Source organism: Aythya fuligula, chromosome 3 (assembly GCF_009819795.1).
Source record: "Aythya fuligula isolate bAytFul2 chromosome 3, bAytFul2.pri, whole genome shotgun sequence".
In the NCBI taxonomy this organism is placed as follows: Eukaryota; Metazoa; Chordata; class Aves; order Anseriformes; family Anatidae; genus Aythya; species Aythya fuligula.
The window spans coordinates 61,277,985-61,298,927 of record NC_045561.1 but is presented as its reverse complement, the minus strand read 5'-3'; the positions used below and the strand labels follow the sequence as shown (position 1 = coordinate 61,298,927).

Below are 20,943 nucleotides of genomic sequence, written 5' to 3'. Positions count from 1 at the left end.
ACATATTCAGGACTGCAAACACCTCATGATAGAGACTGTGGTCTTCATTTATACGTGCACATTACAGTGCATATTTTGTATATTACAGGCATATAACTCTGCAGGTATTTTCTCACATACTGTATTATAGCTAATACATATGTTATTCTTCACAGGCTTTATGCTCACGTATATCCATAGTATACATATCCATAGGCTCAAACTTAGGATGCAGAATGTCAGAGAGTGCCTGAGGGGAATAATCTTGACTTTGTGTGACTGATCACATGAGAAAAATATTTCTACCAGTATAGCAACCCAGAATTTGATCATCACGTACGCAGGTTTGTAGGCTGAAAGACAGACTCGCTCGGCTATTTCAGGCTGTCGAGGAGTGATAACCCTCCAGCAGTTACTGACTGCTCTTAGTCTGCCTCCCACACTATCCAGGGCCTCAGTGGTGCAGTTTTAACCACGGCCTCCGCTCAGGGCAGGATTTTTACTGAGGTGTCCATATTCAGACAGTACAGAAACTAGAAAGTGTAGCAACCGTTTTACTTTGTGGAATCTAGTCACTTACCACATCATCTCCAAAGAGTCATGACATGCTTTCCACTTACTTAAATTAGAGTTGTTCCACTTATATATTATGTCACGCTTTTCCCTACTGCAAGTTATTTTCCACCATGAAGTTTTAGCTGGTTGATTACTTTATCCACACTCAGAGCAAAGTCTTACCGGATGACTTGATTTTATGCAATGGACCAGATCTTGAATGGTTCATCCAGATACTTTTCAAAGTGTAGTTTTCCACTGAAAATTATTCCTCACAGCTAAATGAGTTACACCACAGGTGTCCAGGTCAAACCAGAAGAACACTAGGGAGATGTCCTAGTCCTTCAGGAATGACAGGTGCCTGTTGTCCAGCTGCTTGCCTCTGTACATCGAGCACACAATCATTGCAGTTGCAGAGGAACAAGAGGAAGAGGAAGACATTTTGGTTTTTTTTGGACCTGCATGTCACTGTGTGAAGTCACATACCTCAGAGGCTTGAGCTGAAAACATCTTTGCGAATGAAACCCTGAAGGGAAATTTAAGATTTATGTAAAGACTTTACATAAAGCTACTTATATTGCATCAATTAGTCGTGCAGTTTTATTACTTTTACACAAAGGAGGGTGTAGTCTATATTCTACTAAACGTCTGGTTTGCCTTCTATGTGAATTTCTATTAAGAACTGTATCATAATCTTGCACTAGGGAATGACTTGCAATTATTTGTATTATGGCAGAGCCTAGATGACTTGATTTGATTGATGAAGAGTAACTAAACTAGACACTTGACAAATACTGTATGAGAAAGCCTCTACTTGAAGAGACCATCATCTCTGGTTCACTTCCAGTAAACGGCAGCAGCAGCGGCTGCTGTTACTCCCCCTGGTGCAACTCCATTTCATGTGAAGTTATACCTCCCTTACTGCAAACTAGTGTTAGCAAAGCTCAGGTGGTGGTTTATAGAGCAATTTGTATGGTTTGCCATTGTATGGCAAAGCTGAAGTTGAGGTATCTGATGTGTATCTCACTGCTGTAACATGAGGACAGTTCCTTTCAGTACTTCCTTCTGGGTGATTGGAACGGGCTGCCCAGGGAAGTCACCATCCCTGAAGGTCTTTAAAAGACGTTTAGATGTAGAGCTTAGCGATATGGTTTAGTGGAGGACTGTTAGTGTTAGGTCAGAGGTTGGACTCGATGATCTTGAGGTCTCTTCCAACCTAGAAATTCTGTGATTCTGTGATTCTGTGACTCCAGAATTTGATTTGGCTGTTTCCATGCTGTTTCCTGTTTATTTTGGACAGGAAAAGTAACTGTACTTTTAACTTACGTCATTTTAAGTCTGTGAGGTTGTGGTGCCCCCTAATGTCTTGAAGACTGAAAACTAATTTTGTTGCTGAGCTCTCAAAGCTCTCCATAGGAAGAACGCTGTAAATGTTATCAAATATCTCAGAGCACTTAAAACTATGCTTGAACATCCCTTTTTGTTATTTTATGCACACAAGGAATAAAATAGTTTCTTTTTGACATCTTATTTTCTCTCTCAACCTGGGAAAAATAATTTGTCTCAGAAGTTAGGTTCTTAATTATTCATTGACACCAAAAAAGTGGGCATGATTTAAAAAATGCTGAGCTCCTAGCATTTTCTTTTGATTTTTCATAAGAGTTGGAGCATACTCAGCGTGTTTTAATGTAGATGTGTGTATTAAGTTCTTTAATATGTATGTAGGTATGTATTAAGTTTTGCAATAAGCATATGCAACCCCAATATTAACTTTCACTTAAATGTAAAAGTATGCTTTCGTTGTACTGTGTGTACTGTGGTATTTTTTTGTTTTGTTTTGTCTTGTTTTTTCTTTTTCTTTTATTCTGATGCTATTAGAGTCTAAGTGCTTTTGGAATAAAACATGACTACAGTATCAAAGAAGTTAAAATATTTATTCAAACAGTGCTCACCCCTCCCCAAAAAAGCTTCATGCATGCTGAAAGTCATAAAGGAACATTGTAATTAGTCATACATGTTGTCACAAGTCAGACTGCTATGAACATAAAAAAACAACAAGCAAGGAATGTATTAATTGCATCAGTAAACCAAAAATAAAAATACAGTTTGCTCTGTTACAATTCTTATATAATAGCTTACTAGTTTATGACATCAAGTTTCTTTTCAGGTGAAGACCTGTACCATGAAGTGGAAAAATAATCCTGCGTGAATCACCTTTGCCTGCATAGTTAGCATCTTTCACAATTACTTTCACTGAAATAAAACCAGTTACAGTCTCAGTTCTGTAAATATGTTTTTAAAATAATTTAAATCATTTTTTAAATTTTTTATTTTATTTTTAATTTTTATTTATATTATTTAATAATCAAAAATGTCTATTTCAAAGAACATATTGAGGAAAGGTTTCATTTTCTTATTACATTCATTATTACTTTGCAAACTCATGGAAGATAATACTATACTGAAGCAGAACAGAAATAGGGTTGTTGACATATCAGTATAGCACACTGTTCTTCCTTCAGGCAAAATACCTTGGTGGTCCACTTTGCCCAGAACAGGGCCAATGTAATGAAATTAGCTAGTTAGTTACAATATTAATATATTATGTTAAAAAGGTAAGATTATTCACCAGAAACAATTTGGATTAAATGTTCAGTTTGTAACTAGGAAAAAGATTTAAAGTGTGTTTTTTTGTGTCCTTTTTTTTTTTTTTTTTTTTTTTAATCTTTTTTCTCAACTCATGCGAGAACAAAAACGCAGCTCTCCACTACCAGAAACAGTGCAGCTGAACTAAAATCATCAGAGGAGTCAACAAAGCCATGGTACAAGGGATGAACCTCATCCCAGAAAAATCACTTTGACTGTAGCGTCTGCTCTGCCAGGAAAAAGATTTGAATTGGTGAGCAGAAACCAGTGAAGGTACAGGAATTTTAATACCTCTAGATAAAAAAGAATTGGTATACAGAGAAGCACTAAGGGAATGTTATATCACAGACTATTAAAACACTTGTAATTTATTTATTTATTTATTTTTCAAAGCAATCCTTGAAAGAACCACTACATTCACCTGTTTTTCCTGTTCAAACACAGCAAGTGCAGGCTTTTGAAAGCCACGTGGAATATCTGGGAACTCGGTGCCCTCTGCTGGTACATCAGGAAAAAGTGTTCTTAACTACAAAGTCAAGCAGGAAAATACGGCTGTTCACAAATAAAGCTATTGATGCAACACACAAACCATCAACCTGTGCCTGTGTAAATTGTTTCAGAGTGTCTAACGTGTCAAAGTCCAGTGTAAATTACATTTGCAGAATATGTAAGATGTCCATCCATGAGCTGTAAGTAATCTGCCATTTCAGGTCACAGTTATAGCATATTTACTGTTAAAATCTAGATGGATTTTACACCAACTGGAAACAGAACAACAGTCATCGTGCTGATTACTGGCTGTGACACCATTTTGTGGAAAAGATGGAAACAACCTTCTCTCTCTCCAAGAAACACCTTTCTCATTCTCAAACAGGCATCACAGTCATTGTTCTTGGTACGTGATGTGGAGCAAGATGGTACGTGGCAAACAACGCTCGATAGCGTGGTGAAGGTGCTCAGCTGAATCACAGAATCAGAGAATTGTTGGGGTTGGAAGGGACCTCAAGAGATCATCGGGTCCGACCCCAAATGGCTACGTGCATTACGCTGTTTGCCAGAGGGATGCCCTTAACCCTGCTCAGCCAGCAGGAGGTTAAACGCTGAGTGCTGTCTGGTGAAGCTCATTTTAGCTAAACTCTCTACCTTATGTTGAAAATTTCAAATATTTTATTTGCTTTGTGCGCTGCTGAATAAAAACATGTACAATATACTCCCGGTTTAACTACACCTCTTTACATGAAAGTAACTGCTCTCTGCAGCTGTTTTAAAAACCGTATCAGAACCTTACAGCTAGATGATGAGAATAGATTACTGCTCATTCATGAGATATTTTTGTACTACTCTGCACCTCTGAAAATGGTTTCGTTCCTAATTTTGCCGTGCTGGTGACGGTAGTGTACTGAAATCAGAAACTGGGACACTTGGGGTTGGTTGCTCTTGGCTTCTTGAACGCTCCCGGCACTCGTTTCACTTTCTGTTCCGGCTGGTCTCTGGCACCACCTGGTGCCTGACTGCTGCTTGTTCTGCACAGGGAAAATCAACATCTGATTTCAAACATCACGCAATAATGTTTTAATGGACGTGTGTTGAACAGTTAAGGAAAATAATAGAAATAAATGGTCTTTCAGTGCAGCGAGGCTGTTTCAATTCTGACAAGAATTATAAGATTAATATAGAATTATATATATTAATCACAAATTCAGAAACTTGTAACATAGCATGAAAACATAGTGAATCTGCTACGCAAGCTAATTCACTGATACCTCAATTACTTGACTTAACTCGAGGGAGAGTTTGTATATTATCCTCAGTGAGAGGATATTCTAGGGAAGAAACTCCATCTAATCAAATCTAGAGTACTAAAATGCAGCAGGAAACATGGCCACTGTATGAAGCACTGAAATGTATTTAATGGAAAATAAGTTATGCTTCACTGAAACCACCTTAAATGGCTTTTTGTTTGTTTGAGGTAAATACAGAATGTAAGCAGACTGCTTTATGGCCATGGGGAGTTTTTGCTGGTGTTTGTGCAGAAACATAGCTCATGTTATGTGCACATAGTCGCAGGCCTTATCTTTCTGGCTGTGCCTGAAGGCCTGGTGCAGCAGCACCTCTCGTTTCCCTGATACTCCATTTGTGTGCAGCTCAGGACATTTCCTAGCCTGGTGCATCCTGCTTTGGCAACCCTCATTTCCCTTTTCTTTCCAACAACGTGCCCGGCCTCCCCTGAAGCCCACGCAAGCCTTCCTGCACACACGACAGCCTTTGCTGACACTCCAGCTCGTGTTGCACGAGCCGTGCCCACACATTGCCAGGAGAGCCCCTGTGGGCTGTTCCTCCCTGTCCCCACAGCCCTGCTGGAGGAGCTGGGGACAGTTTATGACATCCCCTCTGTGTGGGCTGATCCTGGCCATGTCAGTGATCTTGGCTATGTCTCAAATCTTGGCCATGTCTCTGCTCCTGGCCGTGTCTCCTTCATGGACCAAGCAGCCCTGGGCTGGCCACTGGGCGCAACACATCCCCCACTCTCCACAGGGAACCTCCAGCCCCAGTGTGCCTTTTTATTATTATTTTTGGAGCTAAGGGAGACCGGTATGTCTATTTATTATCATTTTTAGAGTAAAGGGTGACCAATACATCTTTTATTATTATTTTTGAAGTGGAGACCAATATGCCTTTTTATTATTATCATTTTTGGAGCTAAGGGAGACTGATGTGTATTTTATTATTATTTTTTGGAGTTAAGGGAGAGTGATATGTCTTTTTATTATCATTTTTTTTTTGGAGTTAAGACCGATATGTCTTCTATCACGATCATTTTTGGGGTTAAGGGAGACCGATGTTTTTTCATTATTATTTTTGGGTTTAAGGCAGACCAATACACCTTTTTATTCTTTTTTTTTTTTTTTTGGAGTTAAGACCGGTATGTCTTTTTATTGTTATTTTGGGGGTTAAAGCGGACTGATACATCTCTTTATTATCCCGCGTGGGGTGAAAGCAGACCGAGGCGTGCTTTTACTACAACTTTTCAGTGCCTGAGGCGCCCTCGGGGCCGGCTCCCCCCGCTCTCCCCTCACGGCCACCCCCGGAAGCGGAAGCGGCGTTGGGGCCGAGGCGGGGCCGGCTCTGAATGAAGGCGCCGCGGGCCCGGGGCCGGGGGCGCCGCTGAGCGCCGCGGGCCCGCAGCCGGCACCCGGCACCCACCGCCCCCTAACCCCGACCCCGTCCCCATCCCCGTCCCCCTGCCCCCGCCATGTCCTACAACAAGATCCCGCCGCGCTGGCTCCACTGCCCCAGGAGGGGGCAGCCCGTGGCAGGTGAGCGCCCGGCACGGCCCGGCCCGGCCCGGCCCTTTTGGGACCCCCCCCCGGCCCCTCGGCCTCGCCACAGGGCCCGGGCCCCTCGGGGAGGCCGTGGGGAGGGGGTGGCAGGGACCCTACAGCTCGGCCCCTGCCGCCCTAACACCTGCCCTTCTTTTTGGCTTTTTTTTTTTTTTTGGCGCTGACAGCTGCGTATAGGCTTATCCCAAACCCAGTCAGACCCCTCAGTAGGCTCAGTCCCGCCTGGAACATGCTTTATTTAGGATTTATCAGCGTTTTAGTTCCTCATCTAGTGTTACTGGTTTCCCTCAAGTTCTTCGTGTTTCTCCAAGCTCGGCTTTTATTAAATAACACTGTTATCTTCTTATCTCCCTTATCTCCCCTCCTTTTTTCCTGATCGCTGGCAAATGTATTGCTTTCTATCTAGTAATAATTATGATACTGTGAGTCGTCAACCTTTGACTGTGACAAAAATAGACTAACGAATCTTTATTCCGTTTCTTCTCAGCAAGTTCTTGATCTCCAGGAGTTGTCAGTTTTGTTTGTTTCTTAAGCCGTGGCTGCTCCAAAAATTTGGCATCTGTTAAGCCAGAATGTGGTCCAGCAGCATGGCATCTGCTGTGCAGTGACTGCCTGTGTCTTTGCTTATTCAGTAGCTGCGAGGTAACTTTCCTGTTCACCATAGTCGTACACAAAGAATTACTGCATACACACAGATAAAAAGTTCATTTCTTTGGCTGCTTTATCACAATACATTCTTATATTAGCTCACTTAATTTTTAGTGTGTTTTTTGTGTGTGTACAACTTAATCAAAAGTCATAATATGCCATCAGTCTTCTCTCCTCTTCTGTTGCGGCACGTTCAAACGCATCTTACTGTTTTAGTGGTGCATAAGCAACAAGAATGAATTTCAAAATTGTCTGCCAGATGTTTTACATTCCAGTTTTAATCAGCATTTCAAACAAATCTGTAAGCATCTGTGCATGGCTTCCAATTAGACGGTATAATAGCCATGATGTTGCTCAGCAAGGTTTGTCTGGCTTCTGAGGACCTAATATTCATCAAGTGTTTGATCATTCCCCTCTTGTCTTATGACTGTGGCATCTATAATTTCTAGGTGATCTCTGTTACAAGAGCTAGTGAGGTCTGGAGCTCTTCTGCTGGCCGAGATGGGGTTCATGTAGGTTCCTTCTGAATGAAGCGAGTGGGTCTATGCCTCCCCCTGTTGTCCAGTTTACTTCTTTTAAGTGGTGGTGTTCTGCTGCCACCGATTTTATGGAACGTTTTCACGTCGTGCTGTATTGTGGCAGCAGCTCAGTCACTTGACAAAAAACCTTTCTCTGCACTCTTAGAACTGAAGTTAGGGTTGCTTCAGCCTTCGCATCTCTGTCTTTGCAGGTGCCTGCCTTGTGTGGCCCCCAAAGCCAGGTCTCTTTTCTCTCTGCCATAGAGAGTGTGAGCAAGATATTGAGGAAGAGACGTGAGAAGCGTTTTGGCAATGTCTTGCAGCCACCTATTGGTTCCCATTAGTTACAGAACTGCCAGCTATTATTAAAAACATCTCTATTGCATGTGGAGATTACACCTCTGGTTCAGAAAGCTGCTCATCTATCCGCTTGTAATCTGCTGATAGGTTGTGGTTGTTTTATATTCTTTCCTAGGCATCTGTTATTGACCTGATTTGGTGATGAGATACAAAGTGTAGTGGATGCTTTGACCCACTGTAGTTGTTTTTGAGGCATAAGACTCTTACTTTTTTTTTTTTTTTTTGCAGATTTTACTGACTATTTCATCTTACTGAAGTTCCCCTTGCTGAACCTTGGTCACTTTCCCTTGTGTTTAACCTTGCTAATCAATGTTCAGGCTAAATATAACTGTGGTCATAAATTATTCGTGGCTCCTGCCACATTCTGAATTAATAGCTTCATGTCACAAAAAATTAGGCTACGTTACGGGTGGCTTTTTTACTGGCATGCTCTAGATAAAACCTTTAAGAAAAGATGAAAAATGTGTCTAAACGTGAATGTGTATTTAGGAAATTTGAATTCTTAAATTATTCACTTTGATTTCTCTCAGAGTTATCCACTTGATGTCTACACAGTACGTCTGACATACTGACTTATGTTTAGATTTATTTAGGATTAAAAACAGTTAAAATACTAATCTTCAATCTTTCACACAGACAGCTCTGATTTGGAAAATGGCCTTTAATATCCACTTTCCAAAACTATTTGCCAAATTTGAAATTAATCGTGGTAGTAGGTGGTAAGGTAAGTCAGGGTTCTGGTTATCTTTTGAAGTGTGAGAATTCAATCAAGGAATTACAATTATTATTGTAATTTAGTGTAGTTACACTAATGATTTTGGGTGCTTTGATGTTCATGTAAGGTATCACCTTGCTACTGTCAGTTCATCTCATTCAATGTATAAAGAATTGCTTATTTAATTTTCAAACCCTTATGCATGAAGGCTGAAGAAGTGTTGTAGTAGTAACTGTTTTCAACTCTTCTTTAGCGTGATCTGAATGTCAGATCTGTAGCAGAAACTGTAGCTATTGCCTTATAGTTCCCATATTACTGGGAAAGTTTAGAATTTTTTCCTTGCGTTACAGCTTAGATTTTCTGCAGCTTAATGACACTGAGAGGGGCTTATCTGTGTGCTAGGAAGGAGGATTTTCAAGCTTCTGTACAAAGATCAAAAAATACCAAATTTGCCTGTTAAGATACTTTGGTTTTCTGTCACTGGAAGAATATTGTATGAGATCGTATTGAAGATTGTTTCTACGTGTGTAGCAATAGCAATTTGGAAAAAAAAAATAGCAGTATCTTCAGAATTTACATTTCTGCTTACTTCAAAGGCAGAATGTAAGTTGGTATTGCTGAGAACTGTGATTTTTTTTAAAAACAAAACCAAAAAACCCCACAGCCCAAAGCCCTTACTTCCGCAGAGTGGGATGTGCTGCTAGTGGAGTGGAAAGGCAGGGGGAAGTAGGGCAATGGGAGGGATTTTTCTGATAGCCAAATGAGTTGAAGAGGCTGGGAATTTATTACCATCTAATGTGTATGTTGACTGTGTGAATAAGTTTTCCTGAAGCTCCGCAGGTTGGAGTGGTCTCAGACAAGCATGACAGTGAATTGCTCGTGTTGCTGGTCACCGTCAGAAATGAGCTAGCAAGTTGTGTGGAGTGCCGCAGTTTCCTTTCCGTAACTGCCCATCTCTTCATTTTTAATGACTCTTTCCTAAAAAGCTAGATGCTTATGTGCAAATGGATGAGATGTTCCTATAGAATTTAAGGCTACAGAGATCCCTGTGGATATGTTGCATAAAGGAAAAGCTCTCAGCAGACACCTGCACGTTCGTTCAGTGAGAATGGAATGCTTTTCTTCCATTTTTACAAAGATAGCAAGCTTCTTTCTCACTGATCCTTGTAAAAATGGAAGAAAAACATCTCTTTCTAGCTGAATGCAATGGGTGGATTAGTGTCTTTTCATTCCTTGTGGTTTCACTTTGCTGGAAGTGGTATTTCCACAAGCTCAGGATCTAGCGGTGCTTTCTTTCCTAGAAAGATGTGTGTCTGGGGCTCTTCCTGCAGTAAAAAGCCTTTGCTGCTCTTCTGTGCGATACAATTACATGCTTGCATTTGCTCTGTTGTTAGAAAGGCTGCATTTTTGAAACAATTATATTTAAAAAAAAAAAAAAAAAAAAAGGAGAGAAGGGATGACAATTCTGGGGCAATCATTTGTTTTGCACTTCCCATGTGCAGAAAACGCTGAGGTTCCCCCAGCTTTGCTTCCTGCCTGTGTCGCTCCCCTGGCTGCAGCCAGGCAGCTACGCCAGGCCCCTTTCTTTCCATGAATTTAAGTCCTTTTTCTGCAGCTTGCCACTGCCTGGGGTCCTGGGTGCTGCAGCAGGAGGTAGGTGTGCTGCTGCCTTGGGCTCCCCTACTAAACTGGCATTTAACATTTGTTTTTCATATTTTTAACTCTGCTGAGTTTAAATTTTGTCTGTTCTCTTGCGTGCTCTAGCTCTGCAGCCTATATCACACTTAAAAACTAGCTAAAAAATTTAAAATACCACTTTTTGATGATCTGACCTGTTCCTTCTAAACTTATTTGCACACTGAGACATTTCGTGGCTAAGAAGAATTCCAGTTGAGCTGTTGCCGATACTTTTCCTGCAGTTGTTTTTCATTGTAGATGAACCTCTCAAACTGCTTTGAAATCACAAAGTTTTAAGTGACCTTATACACGAGTATACATTAAAAGCTGAAAAATTTGCTTGTGTTTCATAGGGAAGTTTTTACCTTTGAAGACAATGTTAGGACCAAGATACGATGATCAGGTCGCTGAAGAAAATCGGTTTCACCCAAGCATGCTGTCCAACTACTTAAAGAGCCTGAAGGTAAAGTGAAATTTCCTATTAATTGAAATGTTACTGGTGTTATTCATACTTACTCAGACGTTGCTTTTCAGGTTTAAGAAAAATGTTGTTGATGGCTTCCTTTGGGACATGTGTACAGAAAAAATATTTTTTTAAATATTAAAAAAAAAATAATTTTCAGTTTCTCTCCGCAACTCCTCAGTTTCTCAAATACTATTTTATTATAAGCAAGAACTGTACAAAATTCTCCAGCTCATTTGCTGTGTTACCAGCAAGAACCTCACTCTTTTCTGTTATTACTGTCACACCTTGGTTAGATGTCATTGTCAGAATTTAGATAATTTGTAGTTTTACAGATGACTCTTGTGTATGGATATGTTAAACTGCAATTTTGCTTATATGAGTGAAAACATTTGAAAGTGAAAGGCAAATTTCATGGAACTTTTGTTCATTGTCTCTCTGCAGCCCATTTCTGTCTGCCTACATCAACGGGGGTGTTGTTCTGCATGACTGCAAAGCTTTGGTGGGGAACAGGACTTTTACAGCCTTTCATGTAATGTTGAGGTCTGTCAGTGCTGTGCATAGCTGGGTGCATCTGGAGATGGGCTTTTAAAACTCTCAGGCAAAGAAAGGCACGCGACCTTATTCTTCTAATCCCTTTGTTAAACTCTTGCATAGAAGGTGGACACCACTTGCTTTGATTGTGTGGTTTATAAAGCTAATCATGGTGGTTACAATTTTCATTTATTTTTTCGGTTGATCTACGATTAATTCTGAATTTGTTTAGCAACCGGAGCTTAAGCATCAAAAATCAGATGGCTTAAACACAGGAAATCCCATGTTGTGAATCTTATTTGGGTTTAGGCATAGGGTGGATGGTGAGGTACTCAGTATAGCAGTGATAGAAGTACCAGTGGGCAAATGCAAAGCACGTGTGGCTGAACTGGTAGGACTTTTCTTGTTTGAATGCTTGGATCTTTGTGTCTAAATTCCATTTGGGTTTCTCTTTTTTGTAATATACTTTTTTTTTTTTTTTTTTTTCTTCTGATCAGCTTTAACAGTCATCCCTGGAAGTTTTCCAAAAGCATTTGTGGTTTAAAGTAACTCAAAATTCTGCATGTGTTTTCAAAGTTATAGAGAACTTCCCAGACTTGCTCAGAATTTCTGACTATTTGTTTGCTAGTGATTTGTTGCCCAAAAAATAAACCATGATGAGCCTTCAAAGTTTTTCCATGAGGCATATCACTCAGTTGTTTTGCAATGCTACAAATTTATGAAGTCTTTGTGAGGTTAAATGGTTAGTCTGATAGTGCAGGTATCAGCTTGTGGTTCTCGGCTAACGTGTTGCTCATTTCGTTTAGTAAGCAGAATGTATAGTTTCTCTCCATAGTTTCATAAAATCTATTAAACAATTTTTGATTTGCCAAGATAGGCAATGTGTTAGCAGAGAGCTGTATTTCCAGAACAGCAATTTACCAACAGTCTGGCAACGTGAGATGAGTGTGCAATCAAGGAGACCTAGAAAAGTCGATTTTCCCAAGTGAAAAGTAACTCACTGGGCATGGTTGTCATCACTTTATTTCACTCTGTTAAATGCTCATACTTTGCCAAATGAGTCACTTCTGAAACCCTGGTGTTACTTAGGTCCATGCAATTTATCTGCCAAATTAGCAATTTCAGCAGAAATTTTGACATCTGGATTTTGGTGATGGTGAGGTATTGCTGTTAGCACAGATACTTGAAGGTAGGGGTTCAGCATGTAAGACAACATCTATCTGAGAGGAACTAAGGTGGAACGTTGCCTAAAAAGCTTCCTGTGCAGTTGCTGAAAGTCTGAACGTTAGACACAGATTTGATAAGGGATGGCTACTCCTTTTTTCTTGCAATTGCTAATACTGACACAGTATCTTAATGAACTTATTAAAAAATACCAGAGGAGCAATTGGTGACAATGTGAATAATTTCTTTTTCTTTTTAAGTAGGTGAGTTAGAGCATAAGTTAAAGCATAATATTTATGCTTTATAAAAGTTCATTTTCTGTCACTAAGAGCTATGGCATTAGTTAACCCAAAAGAATTCCTATTTGGAAAACTAATTATCAGTTTTCAGCCACATTATTGGTTTAACAGATAAATTCAGGCACTGATTTAAACTAATTTCCTAAAATAAAAAATAAAAAAAGGAAAAAAGTCCAGGGAGTGGAGAGAATTCACTGCATTGTAGTATTGCTCTCGGCCTCCTGGGGAGGATGTTTTCAAGTTCCAGCGTCTAATGAGAAACTTCTGGGGTCATGCAAGGGGAACATAGCTAAGCCTGTTTATGTGCTGAGCAGCAGAAGAGCACATGCATAAGGCATTAGTAGCTTGAGATAGCTGGAATGTGAGAAAGTGAGAGGGGGAAGGCTTTTGTAACAGTAGGAGGACGTGGAGAGACTGGCCAGAATAAGTATGAAGACTGTGAGGCTATTGTATGTAAAAGGTGATGTTTTCAAGCTATAGGTGAGCTTTTTCTTCTATTCACTCACCTTTTACAATTACAAGCAAGAAAAAAATCTAGTTAAATTGTGTTGCAATGCAGTAAGATTTTATTGTTGCAACAGTCCGTGTGAGAAATATATACGTGCTTTAATGAGAAGTTGCTCAACAATTCTAATGTTATTCTTTCTTCCAAAGCTGTGTCATTTAATGATGGACTGAAGGATGATTCATACCCAACGCTGGATGGAAAAAGTTTTTTTTTTTTTCCAGTGGGTAACTGTCTATTTTACTTGGGTAGTCCTTCAAAAATCAGCTCCTGTTAAGAACTTTCTAGGAGCAAACCTATGCTGTGATGCCAGGGCGTGGGAGCAGAGCACAGGACCTGCATGATGGACGTCCATGTACTCGAATCTTTGCAGTAGGTGAGATCAGGCCAAGTGCAAGCACAGTGTAACTCCCGTTCAGTGACTGCAGTGCTTCAATTCCTGTAGGAGCAGTGTGTCTTCAGATGGATTTTGGAGTCTCATAATTGTATACTTTGATTTCAGGCCTTATGCTCTCCATTCCACTTCATAGTTTTGACTAAGTTGTACCAGATGCCCGTGTGGTTTACAGCTCCATAAAAAACGTGAGGAATGCAGTCACTACACAGGATCTTCACTTACAAATAATTTGTAATAATTATAAGGGAATAGTTGGCCAGGAGTCCTGTAGTTCTGAATTTTTTCCTTAACAGACGCTTTCCTTTGTATCATCCTCCTCTTCAAATTAAATGCAACATCCCCAAAATTAAAACCAAACATTTAATACAACATTACATGCAACTTAGGGACAATTTGGGTCTGAAGAACATTGTAGCATTCCCCTGGGTTCTGTAGGTCAGTCAGGAGGCAGAAGTCTGTACATGAATACATTTAAAAGAGTAATTTCTAAAAGTTGAAGGAAAAACTTGAGTATCCTTTGAGCTTAAATACTTTGATATGAAATTAATTTTTGAACTTCCTTGTATCTCAGTGACAGGTCTTCATTGTGGGAGGAGTTTGGGGAAGGTTGGAAGCTTCTGGTGGGAGCATTTGAAACCACTGGTGTTTGAGAACAGAGGGATTGGGAATTGGCTTTGAGTTTTCAGTAGTAATGTGGAACTGTGTCTTTTGGAGGGGAAGATGTTAAACTATATTTCACAAATTACTCGCACTTTTTCTTGCAGCTCTCTGTTAACAACTTGCAATGTTAAGCAGCGTTACCTTTTAATTTGTCTTTGTGATCTTATTAATCAGCTCATTTTCCTAACAACTCTTTTTCCCTATACACATACTACCGGGTGATACTCCGTTTTATTCAAGAGTAATTTGCATTTTGGAGTGTCTTTTTTTCGTACTATGCTGGAACTGAATGCAAGTCCTTCACTTTAAGGTTCAGTGAAAATACAATTTTAATCTTATTTTGAAAATAATTTTTTCCCTTTAGCTGAGGATATCTTGGAAGCATTATACCTAACCCCATATTTTAGATAAAAGAATAGTTTGTCAAGCTTAGCTATGCAGTTGGGCAGGAAGATATTTAGGGGCCGTTTATGTGGCTTCATAGTGCTCTGAGGAAAACACAGCTGATTTTTTTTTACCAGCTTTTTTGTCAACTTTAGCCAGGCTCCAGATAGGACAGAGCACAAAAGACAATTGCTGTACTTTCCCTGGGGCACTGTGGGGATTCCCTAGCAGAGCCATTGCTTGTGTAGAACAGTAGAGAAGTACCTGAATAGTTTTCATCTAACGATCTCATGTTAGATGGACTTCTCACCCTTTTATGTTTTGCTTTTCTTTCCTAGCCTGTTGTCCTGTATGTTCACTTGGAAGTACTGGCATGAGAATGCACCATTGTACTCCAAACAATTTGTTTTTAACTGCTTTATCTCAGTGTTGTAGTGTTATGGGCCTAGGGCATAGCACCTGGAAGTCTTGCATGGTCTTACTTGCCAATTAAGTAATCTCTGAGATGATTGCTGAATGCTGTTGGAAGTGGAGGGGGAGGAAAGTAATCATTAAGCTAATTGCCTTTTGTATACTTCCTACAAAATTAATCACTGGTTAATACACTGTCAGTCCATATGGTTAGCAGTTCAATTGATGCTAAATACTTGAGATTTCAGATGATAAAACATTGTTTTCAGGTGGACTGCTACTGAAGTAGCTCGTATTTCTGCAAAAGAGTCTCAGTAAACCATTCTGAATAAAATATGCAAGTTGAATTAGACAAAAAAGAAGGAATTTCGAACTGATGTAGGTATTAGAGTACATATATTTAGTGCTTCTGACATAACACTATGACACTTTTAAATATAAAAATATGAAAATACACCGTAAGAACCACACATGACTACCTCTGTAGAGAACTGGAAATTTGTCTTAGGGGGTCTATTGATTTACATACTCGGGTGAATCTGCTGTGTCTGAACTGTATTCCAGTTAAAATTGGAATTCATCTTCTCTGAATTGTCAGGAAGCAGTGTTTTAAGTTGGAATTTCTCTAGCTGCAGTTCTAAATTATTAGCAGTCTGCTCACCTTCAGGTAAATAAAACCTGATCAGAGCCCTGTTCATGAATGTGAGTTGGAGTTTTAAACGTATTGAAGACATGGTGTTCTTTTATGTTTCTGCACGTGTAACATGCTTCAGTGGTAATGTGTTTTTTTAGTGCACTATTGACGTCTCTCTTTAAAAAGACAAGACTATAGAACGAGGATTTTGCTGAAAGACTCTTTGTAAATGGCTTCTAAATAGACATCCGACCTCATGGTGAGGATCCTACCTGAAAGCACGACATTTTGCTTTTTGACCAAAAGCAATTACTTGTACCTATAAAGTAGGAAACCAGGAATGCTTTCAGGTGTGCCAGTAAGCTGTTTTTGTGCAGTAACAGGGGGAGATTGATGCTTGGCAGAAGTCACACGTGGACCAACGATGAAATTCCATAGAATGGAGAAGGCCAGCATTGAGTCAGCAGATGGCCATGCAACTTTTTTTCCCCCTGTTCTGTTTCTCTGTGATTTCCTATGTTCATGACCTAAAGGCAAACGTTTCCCCAGAACATGGAATAAAATGTTTTCCACCGTTGTGTTAAGAAGTCTTAGGAAATATGAAGAGTTTAGTTTCCTGTGTTAGCTTCAGTGAGGACTCAGTAGGATGCTGATGAACAGTGTGTAGGATGCCACCCGTTGGAATTTCTGCTCTCCATCTTAGTTTTTTAAACACAGTAACTTCTGTAAGGCTGCTGTTAAAGAGCTATTTTACAGCTGTAAAATCAAACACTAACAAGGCGACACGTTAGAGTAGAGTGGACAAAGCAACCTTAATTCAGGTATGTCCCAAAGTCTGTATGGTTAAAACTACAACCTTACTTAACCAGCAGCAAGCATCTCTGAAGATTTCAAACTTTTTAACATCTCAGCTTTGAATAAAGTATTTCTAGGAACTTAAGGAATTTTTGTTTTAAACTTGAAACAGTGTTTTCCATTGTAGCAGATGGGTAAATTAAGGTAAGTTTTTTTCTAAGAGGGTACTTTTATGTAAGTCTCAGGAGGTAATTTTTTTATGGTACTCCCACTGTTTAAAGTTTTATGTAAAGTGTAAGAGCGCCTGATTTAGATTTATGTCTTCTAACATGTTTAAATACTTCTTTTGCATGTACTTTTTTGCTGTTAACAGATTATTCTTATTTGGGGATTTTGGGGGGAGACAAAATGAGGTTTTTGAATTGATGACCAGTGCTGATTCAGACGCAAGATTTCACAAAATAAAAAATGACTATGATGCTGATAGAATGAAGTTGATATTTATATATATATATGTGGAACATGGTATTTGAGAAATTTGAATCTTGTAGCAGTAGCCTGCTACTGTTTTTAATTTGGATGTTATTAACCAATTAATATTTATTCATTAATATTTGGACCAAATATATGCAATAACTTTATTTTTATTTTTTAGGTTAAAATGGGTTTGCTGGTGGACTTGACCAACACTACTAGATTCTACGATAGGAATGATATAGAGAAAGAGGGAATTAAGTACATAAAGCTCCAGTGTAAAGGGTAAGTTGTCTTCGCTCTTTTAATATTGAGTTTTTAACTTCAAAGATCACACTGAAGTAATTACTCTTCCCCTCCTTAATCCCGACTCCCTTCCTTTCTCCAAAACTTTGTCCTAACCGATGTGTTCCCATATTTATCAGGCATGGTGAGTGTCCTACACCTGAGAATACAGAAACATTTATCCGTGTATGTGAACACTTCAGTGATAAGAATCCCTCAGAGCTTATAGGTATGTCTTCTTTTATCTGCTTTCATTATTTTTTTTCTGTTAATTTATATAAGCTGAAGAATTTCTGCCGTACAGTGTTTGTGCATATATAAATATGTTTTTTTTTAAACTCCAGAGTAAACTGCTGCTTTTTACAGAAACCAGTATGTTTCTGCATAAGTCATTTTGAATCCAGTTATTGACTTTGTGCAGAAAATACACAGGCTTAAGAACTGTCTACAAACACAAAATACCTGCAGTGTGTTTTTGAAACTCCTGCTGATACAGATGAAGGTTATGCATTGCCTGATTGTTGTTCTAGCATTCAATGGCCTGGCTTCCTTGAAGTCATATTTAGTAACTGAATTATCAGATATTCTGTAACAAATTTCACAAAACAGCTGATTATTTGCCAGAAATTGATAGTAAACATTAGGCTAAGCGTTTCTGTAGCATAGTGTCTCATGGTAATTATTGAAATGTCATGAGGCTGACTTTTGTCAGAGCAGAATAAGTTCTCAAGTGAATTTTAGTTCTAGTAAGAGCACTTTATTCTGATTTTTGGTAAGCACATTAATATTCAACTCTATCTGCTGATGTGCAGAAATGACTCCACAACCGTAGGGTTGTAAAGCAGGTATACTTTATTGTGGTACACCAGGTGCACTGGGAGTAGCTTCCCTCAAAAAAGTGTGTGCCTTCCTGGTCATTTCTCAGATTTATACATGAATACTGTTACATATTACATGAGCTCTATTACATATTCATTCATTTCTCCCCAAAAGGTGGACCTCTTCCTAGTCCTTTTTTCCATACTCCCCTCCCTTAGCTCCTCCCAGTTGCGCCCATGCCTGGTGGTCACGGGCTGGGGTCTATCAGGATGAAGGCAACAAGGAAGAGGAGGCTAAACTTTTTACCTTTCTGGTCTTTGACCTTTTCTTGGACAGTATTTAGGAGTTTTTTGCTTATCTTTGCCTTGTTTCCTGCCAAAGAGTTGTTCATCCTTCCCTAATGAGTTGTTCATCCTTCCCTTATATATTGGCCTTGAGTGATGTCTTCCTTTTTACATTTGCTTCTCATAAGGTTCTCGTCTACATTCTTCAATAATTAGCATATTTTACCATATATGTAGATACATATTAATTCAGATAAGTTTTAGCATCTTCCCCGTCTCACTGCAAGCTATCAGAGACAAGAAATTACTGTGCAGCTTAGTTTCCACATTCAGAAGGGGTTTTGTCCTTGGGCAAAAGATGATAGTTCTGCAACCTGACTGAAAAAGAGTGTCTGTATGACTTGGAAGCACATAGAACAGTTGTTTGTGTAGGTGTCATTGATGAGAGCTTGGTAAACTAAGCTAGTATGCTCACACAGTTCAGGATTCACACAGTCTTGGAACAGTGGAGGTTGGAGGGGACCTCTGGAAACCACCCAGCCTATCACCCCCCCTCAGAGCAGGGTCAGCTGAAGCAGGTCGCTTAGGACCGTGTTCCTCTAGGTGTTGACAGTCCACAAGGTTGGGGACTTCGCAACACCTTCTGGCAACCTTTTTTCCAGTGTTTGATCACCCTTAAAATAAAAAAGGCTTTGTTTCTTTTTGTCCTTGCGTTTGAACAAAGTTTTTTTTGTATTTCAATCCGTGCCCATTGCTTCTTGACCCATCACTGGATACCACCGAGAATCTTACTTTTATTAATGCTGTGACATTTAATTGAAGCACATTATTAAGTCCTTCACATAATTTCCTTTCAGATACTTTATTATTTCTGTATTCCTCATGGAATGAAGTTTTAATTTGAAACCTCTGTTTTCTTCCCTGAACTGTAGCACAAGTATGTGATATGAAAAACTGCTAAATGAGACAGCGAGTGGGATCAGCTATTGGCAGTACTGCAGAAAATGAAATACTGTTACGGGTCAGCAATTTATGTGGAATATGGATACCATTGTAACATGCACAAAATAGCAGACCCGTTTAACTGCTATTTAAACTTTTAAAATGCCGCTTTCAGTGTTGAGTCATTAACTTTTGGACTTACGTGAATTTTGGAATGTTCTTACACTATTTAGAGTATTTTTTTTCTTGACTCTTAATTTACTTTTTTTTCCCATAGAAATGAATCAATGTCTTGAATAAGCTCTTGACCTGTAGTTTAGGCTTTTATAGCAAAAGTGAAATGTTGGAATATTCCATTTCCCTTCCGTTAGTTACAGAAAGGTTATTTCTGGTTCTGGAAGAAAAAGCATCCAAGGGATTGGTGTGGAGGATGTTTTTATCAGGAGGGAAAGCAGTCTGCAGGAGTGATAGTACGACACCCTGTGTGACCATTCCTTTCCAAACCATTGGTCTCATTGCTGAAAAGCTTCTTATCTTTGGCATGTGTATAAAATTATTGACTTAACCTTTTTGGTAGCAGCAACAGCTGCAGGGCTTATTGATAGCAATTGTGTGCCATTTCAGTGCTGGTGTTAAGATTAGACACGAAAAGAGCCTGAAATGTGAATGATAAGTGATCAACGTTTTCTATTCAGCTAGTACTCTATAGGATGGAAGCTTTATTTTTGCAACTTGAAGGACTGCAACATGCCTGCCAACTTCAAGGGAACAAAACAGCAAGATTTTGCTTAAGCAGGAAACAAAGGAGAAGTGATTGCTGGGAACAAATTCTATGAGGAAGCTAAAATTAATTTCCTTTGATGCAAGTTACAGTTTTTGTTGTTATTAATGGTTCGAATGTGTGAATCCAAGAAATTCCTGGTATTTCTTGCCTTGCTTTATTAAGAAGGGAAGCTCAAATTGTTGCTGACTTACTCTGCTAACTATGGTAGAGAAAAAAGTAAATCAACAAAAGGCTGCTTTATAGTCAGAGCTGTGAAATGTGTTAATATTAAGAATAATTGCATTTGGTGTGAGTGGAAACTTTGATGCTGTGGTGTTTGTCATTTAAAAAAAAAAAAAAGCACTGTGAGGAAGAGTCAACACTTTGCATGAATCCTTCACCACATTTTAGCCCTACAAGTTTCAGACTTGGTTTGTGTATCACTAGATGGTGCTGTTGCCTTGAAATGGACGGGAAAAAAAGAGGAGTTCCAATGTTTGACTTTTCCCCTCCTTTCACTGGGGAATGAATTCAGTAAAAGAGAGGGGGAAAATTGTTTTTTCTTAAATTGAAAAGATTAGTAGTTGATGGCAATTACATTGTTGTATAATTTTATTTCTGTAGTGTTTGTTTTTCTCTGAAATCGGTATGTCTGGTCTTAGCGTGGTAATTATGAATTTGACATGGAGTT

The 20,943-nt window shown here is 39.2% G+C and overlaps 1 protein-coding gene and 1 pseudogene across 1 annotated transcript in view; one reads left to right on the top strand and one right to left on the bottom strand.

Moving 5' to 3' along the window:
• Window positions 1–3,276: 3,276 nt before the first annotated feature.
• Window positions 3,277–3,424, bottom strand: LOC116488365 (annotated as a pseudogene).
• Window positions 3,425–6,350: 2,926 nt separating this feature from the next.
• The window catches only part of RNGTT (RNA guanylyltransferase and 5'-phosphatase), a 179,385-nt gene continuing 164,792 nt past the window's right edge, over window positions 6,351–20,943 (top strand). The window contains exons 1-4 of the mRNA XM_032184677.1: window positions 6,351–6,497; window positions 10,793–10,902; window positions 17,341–17,444; window positions 17,585–17,673. Coding sequence (XP_032040568.1) covers window positions 6,434–6,497; window positions 10,793–10,902; window positions 17,341–17,444; window positions 17,585–17,673 — 367 coding nt within the window. The 5' untranslated portion in view covers window positions 6,351–6,433. The remainder of the gene's footprint in view (window positions 6,498–10,792; window positions 10,903–17,340; window positions 17,445–17,584; window positions 17,674–20,943) is intronic.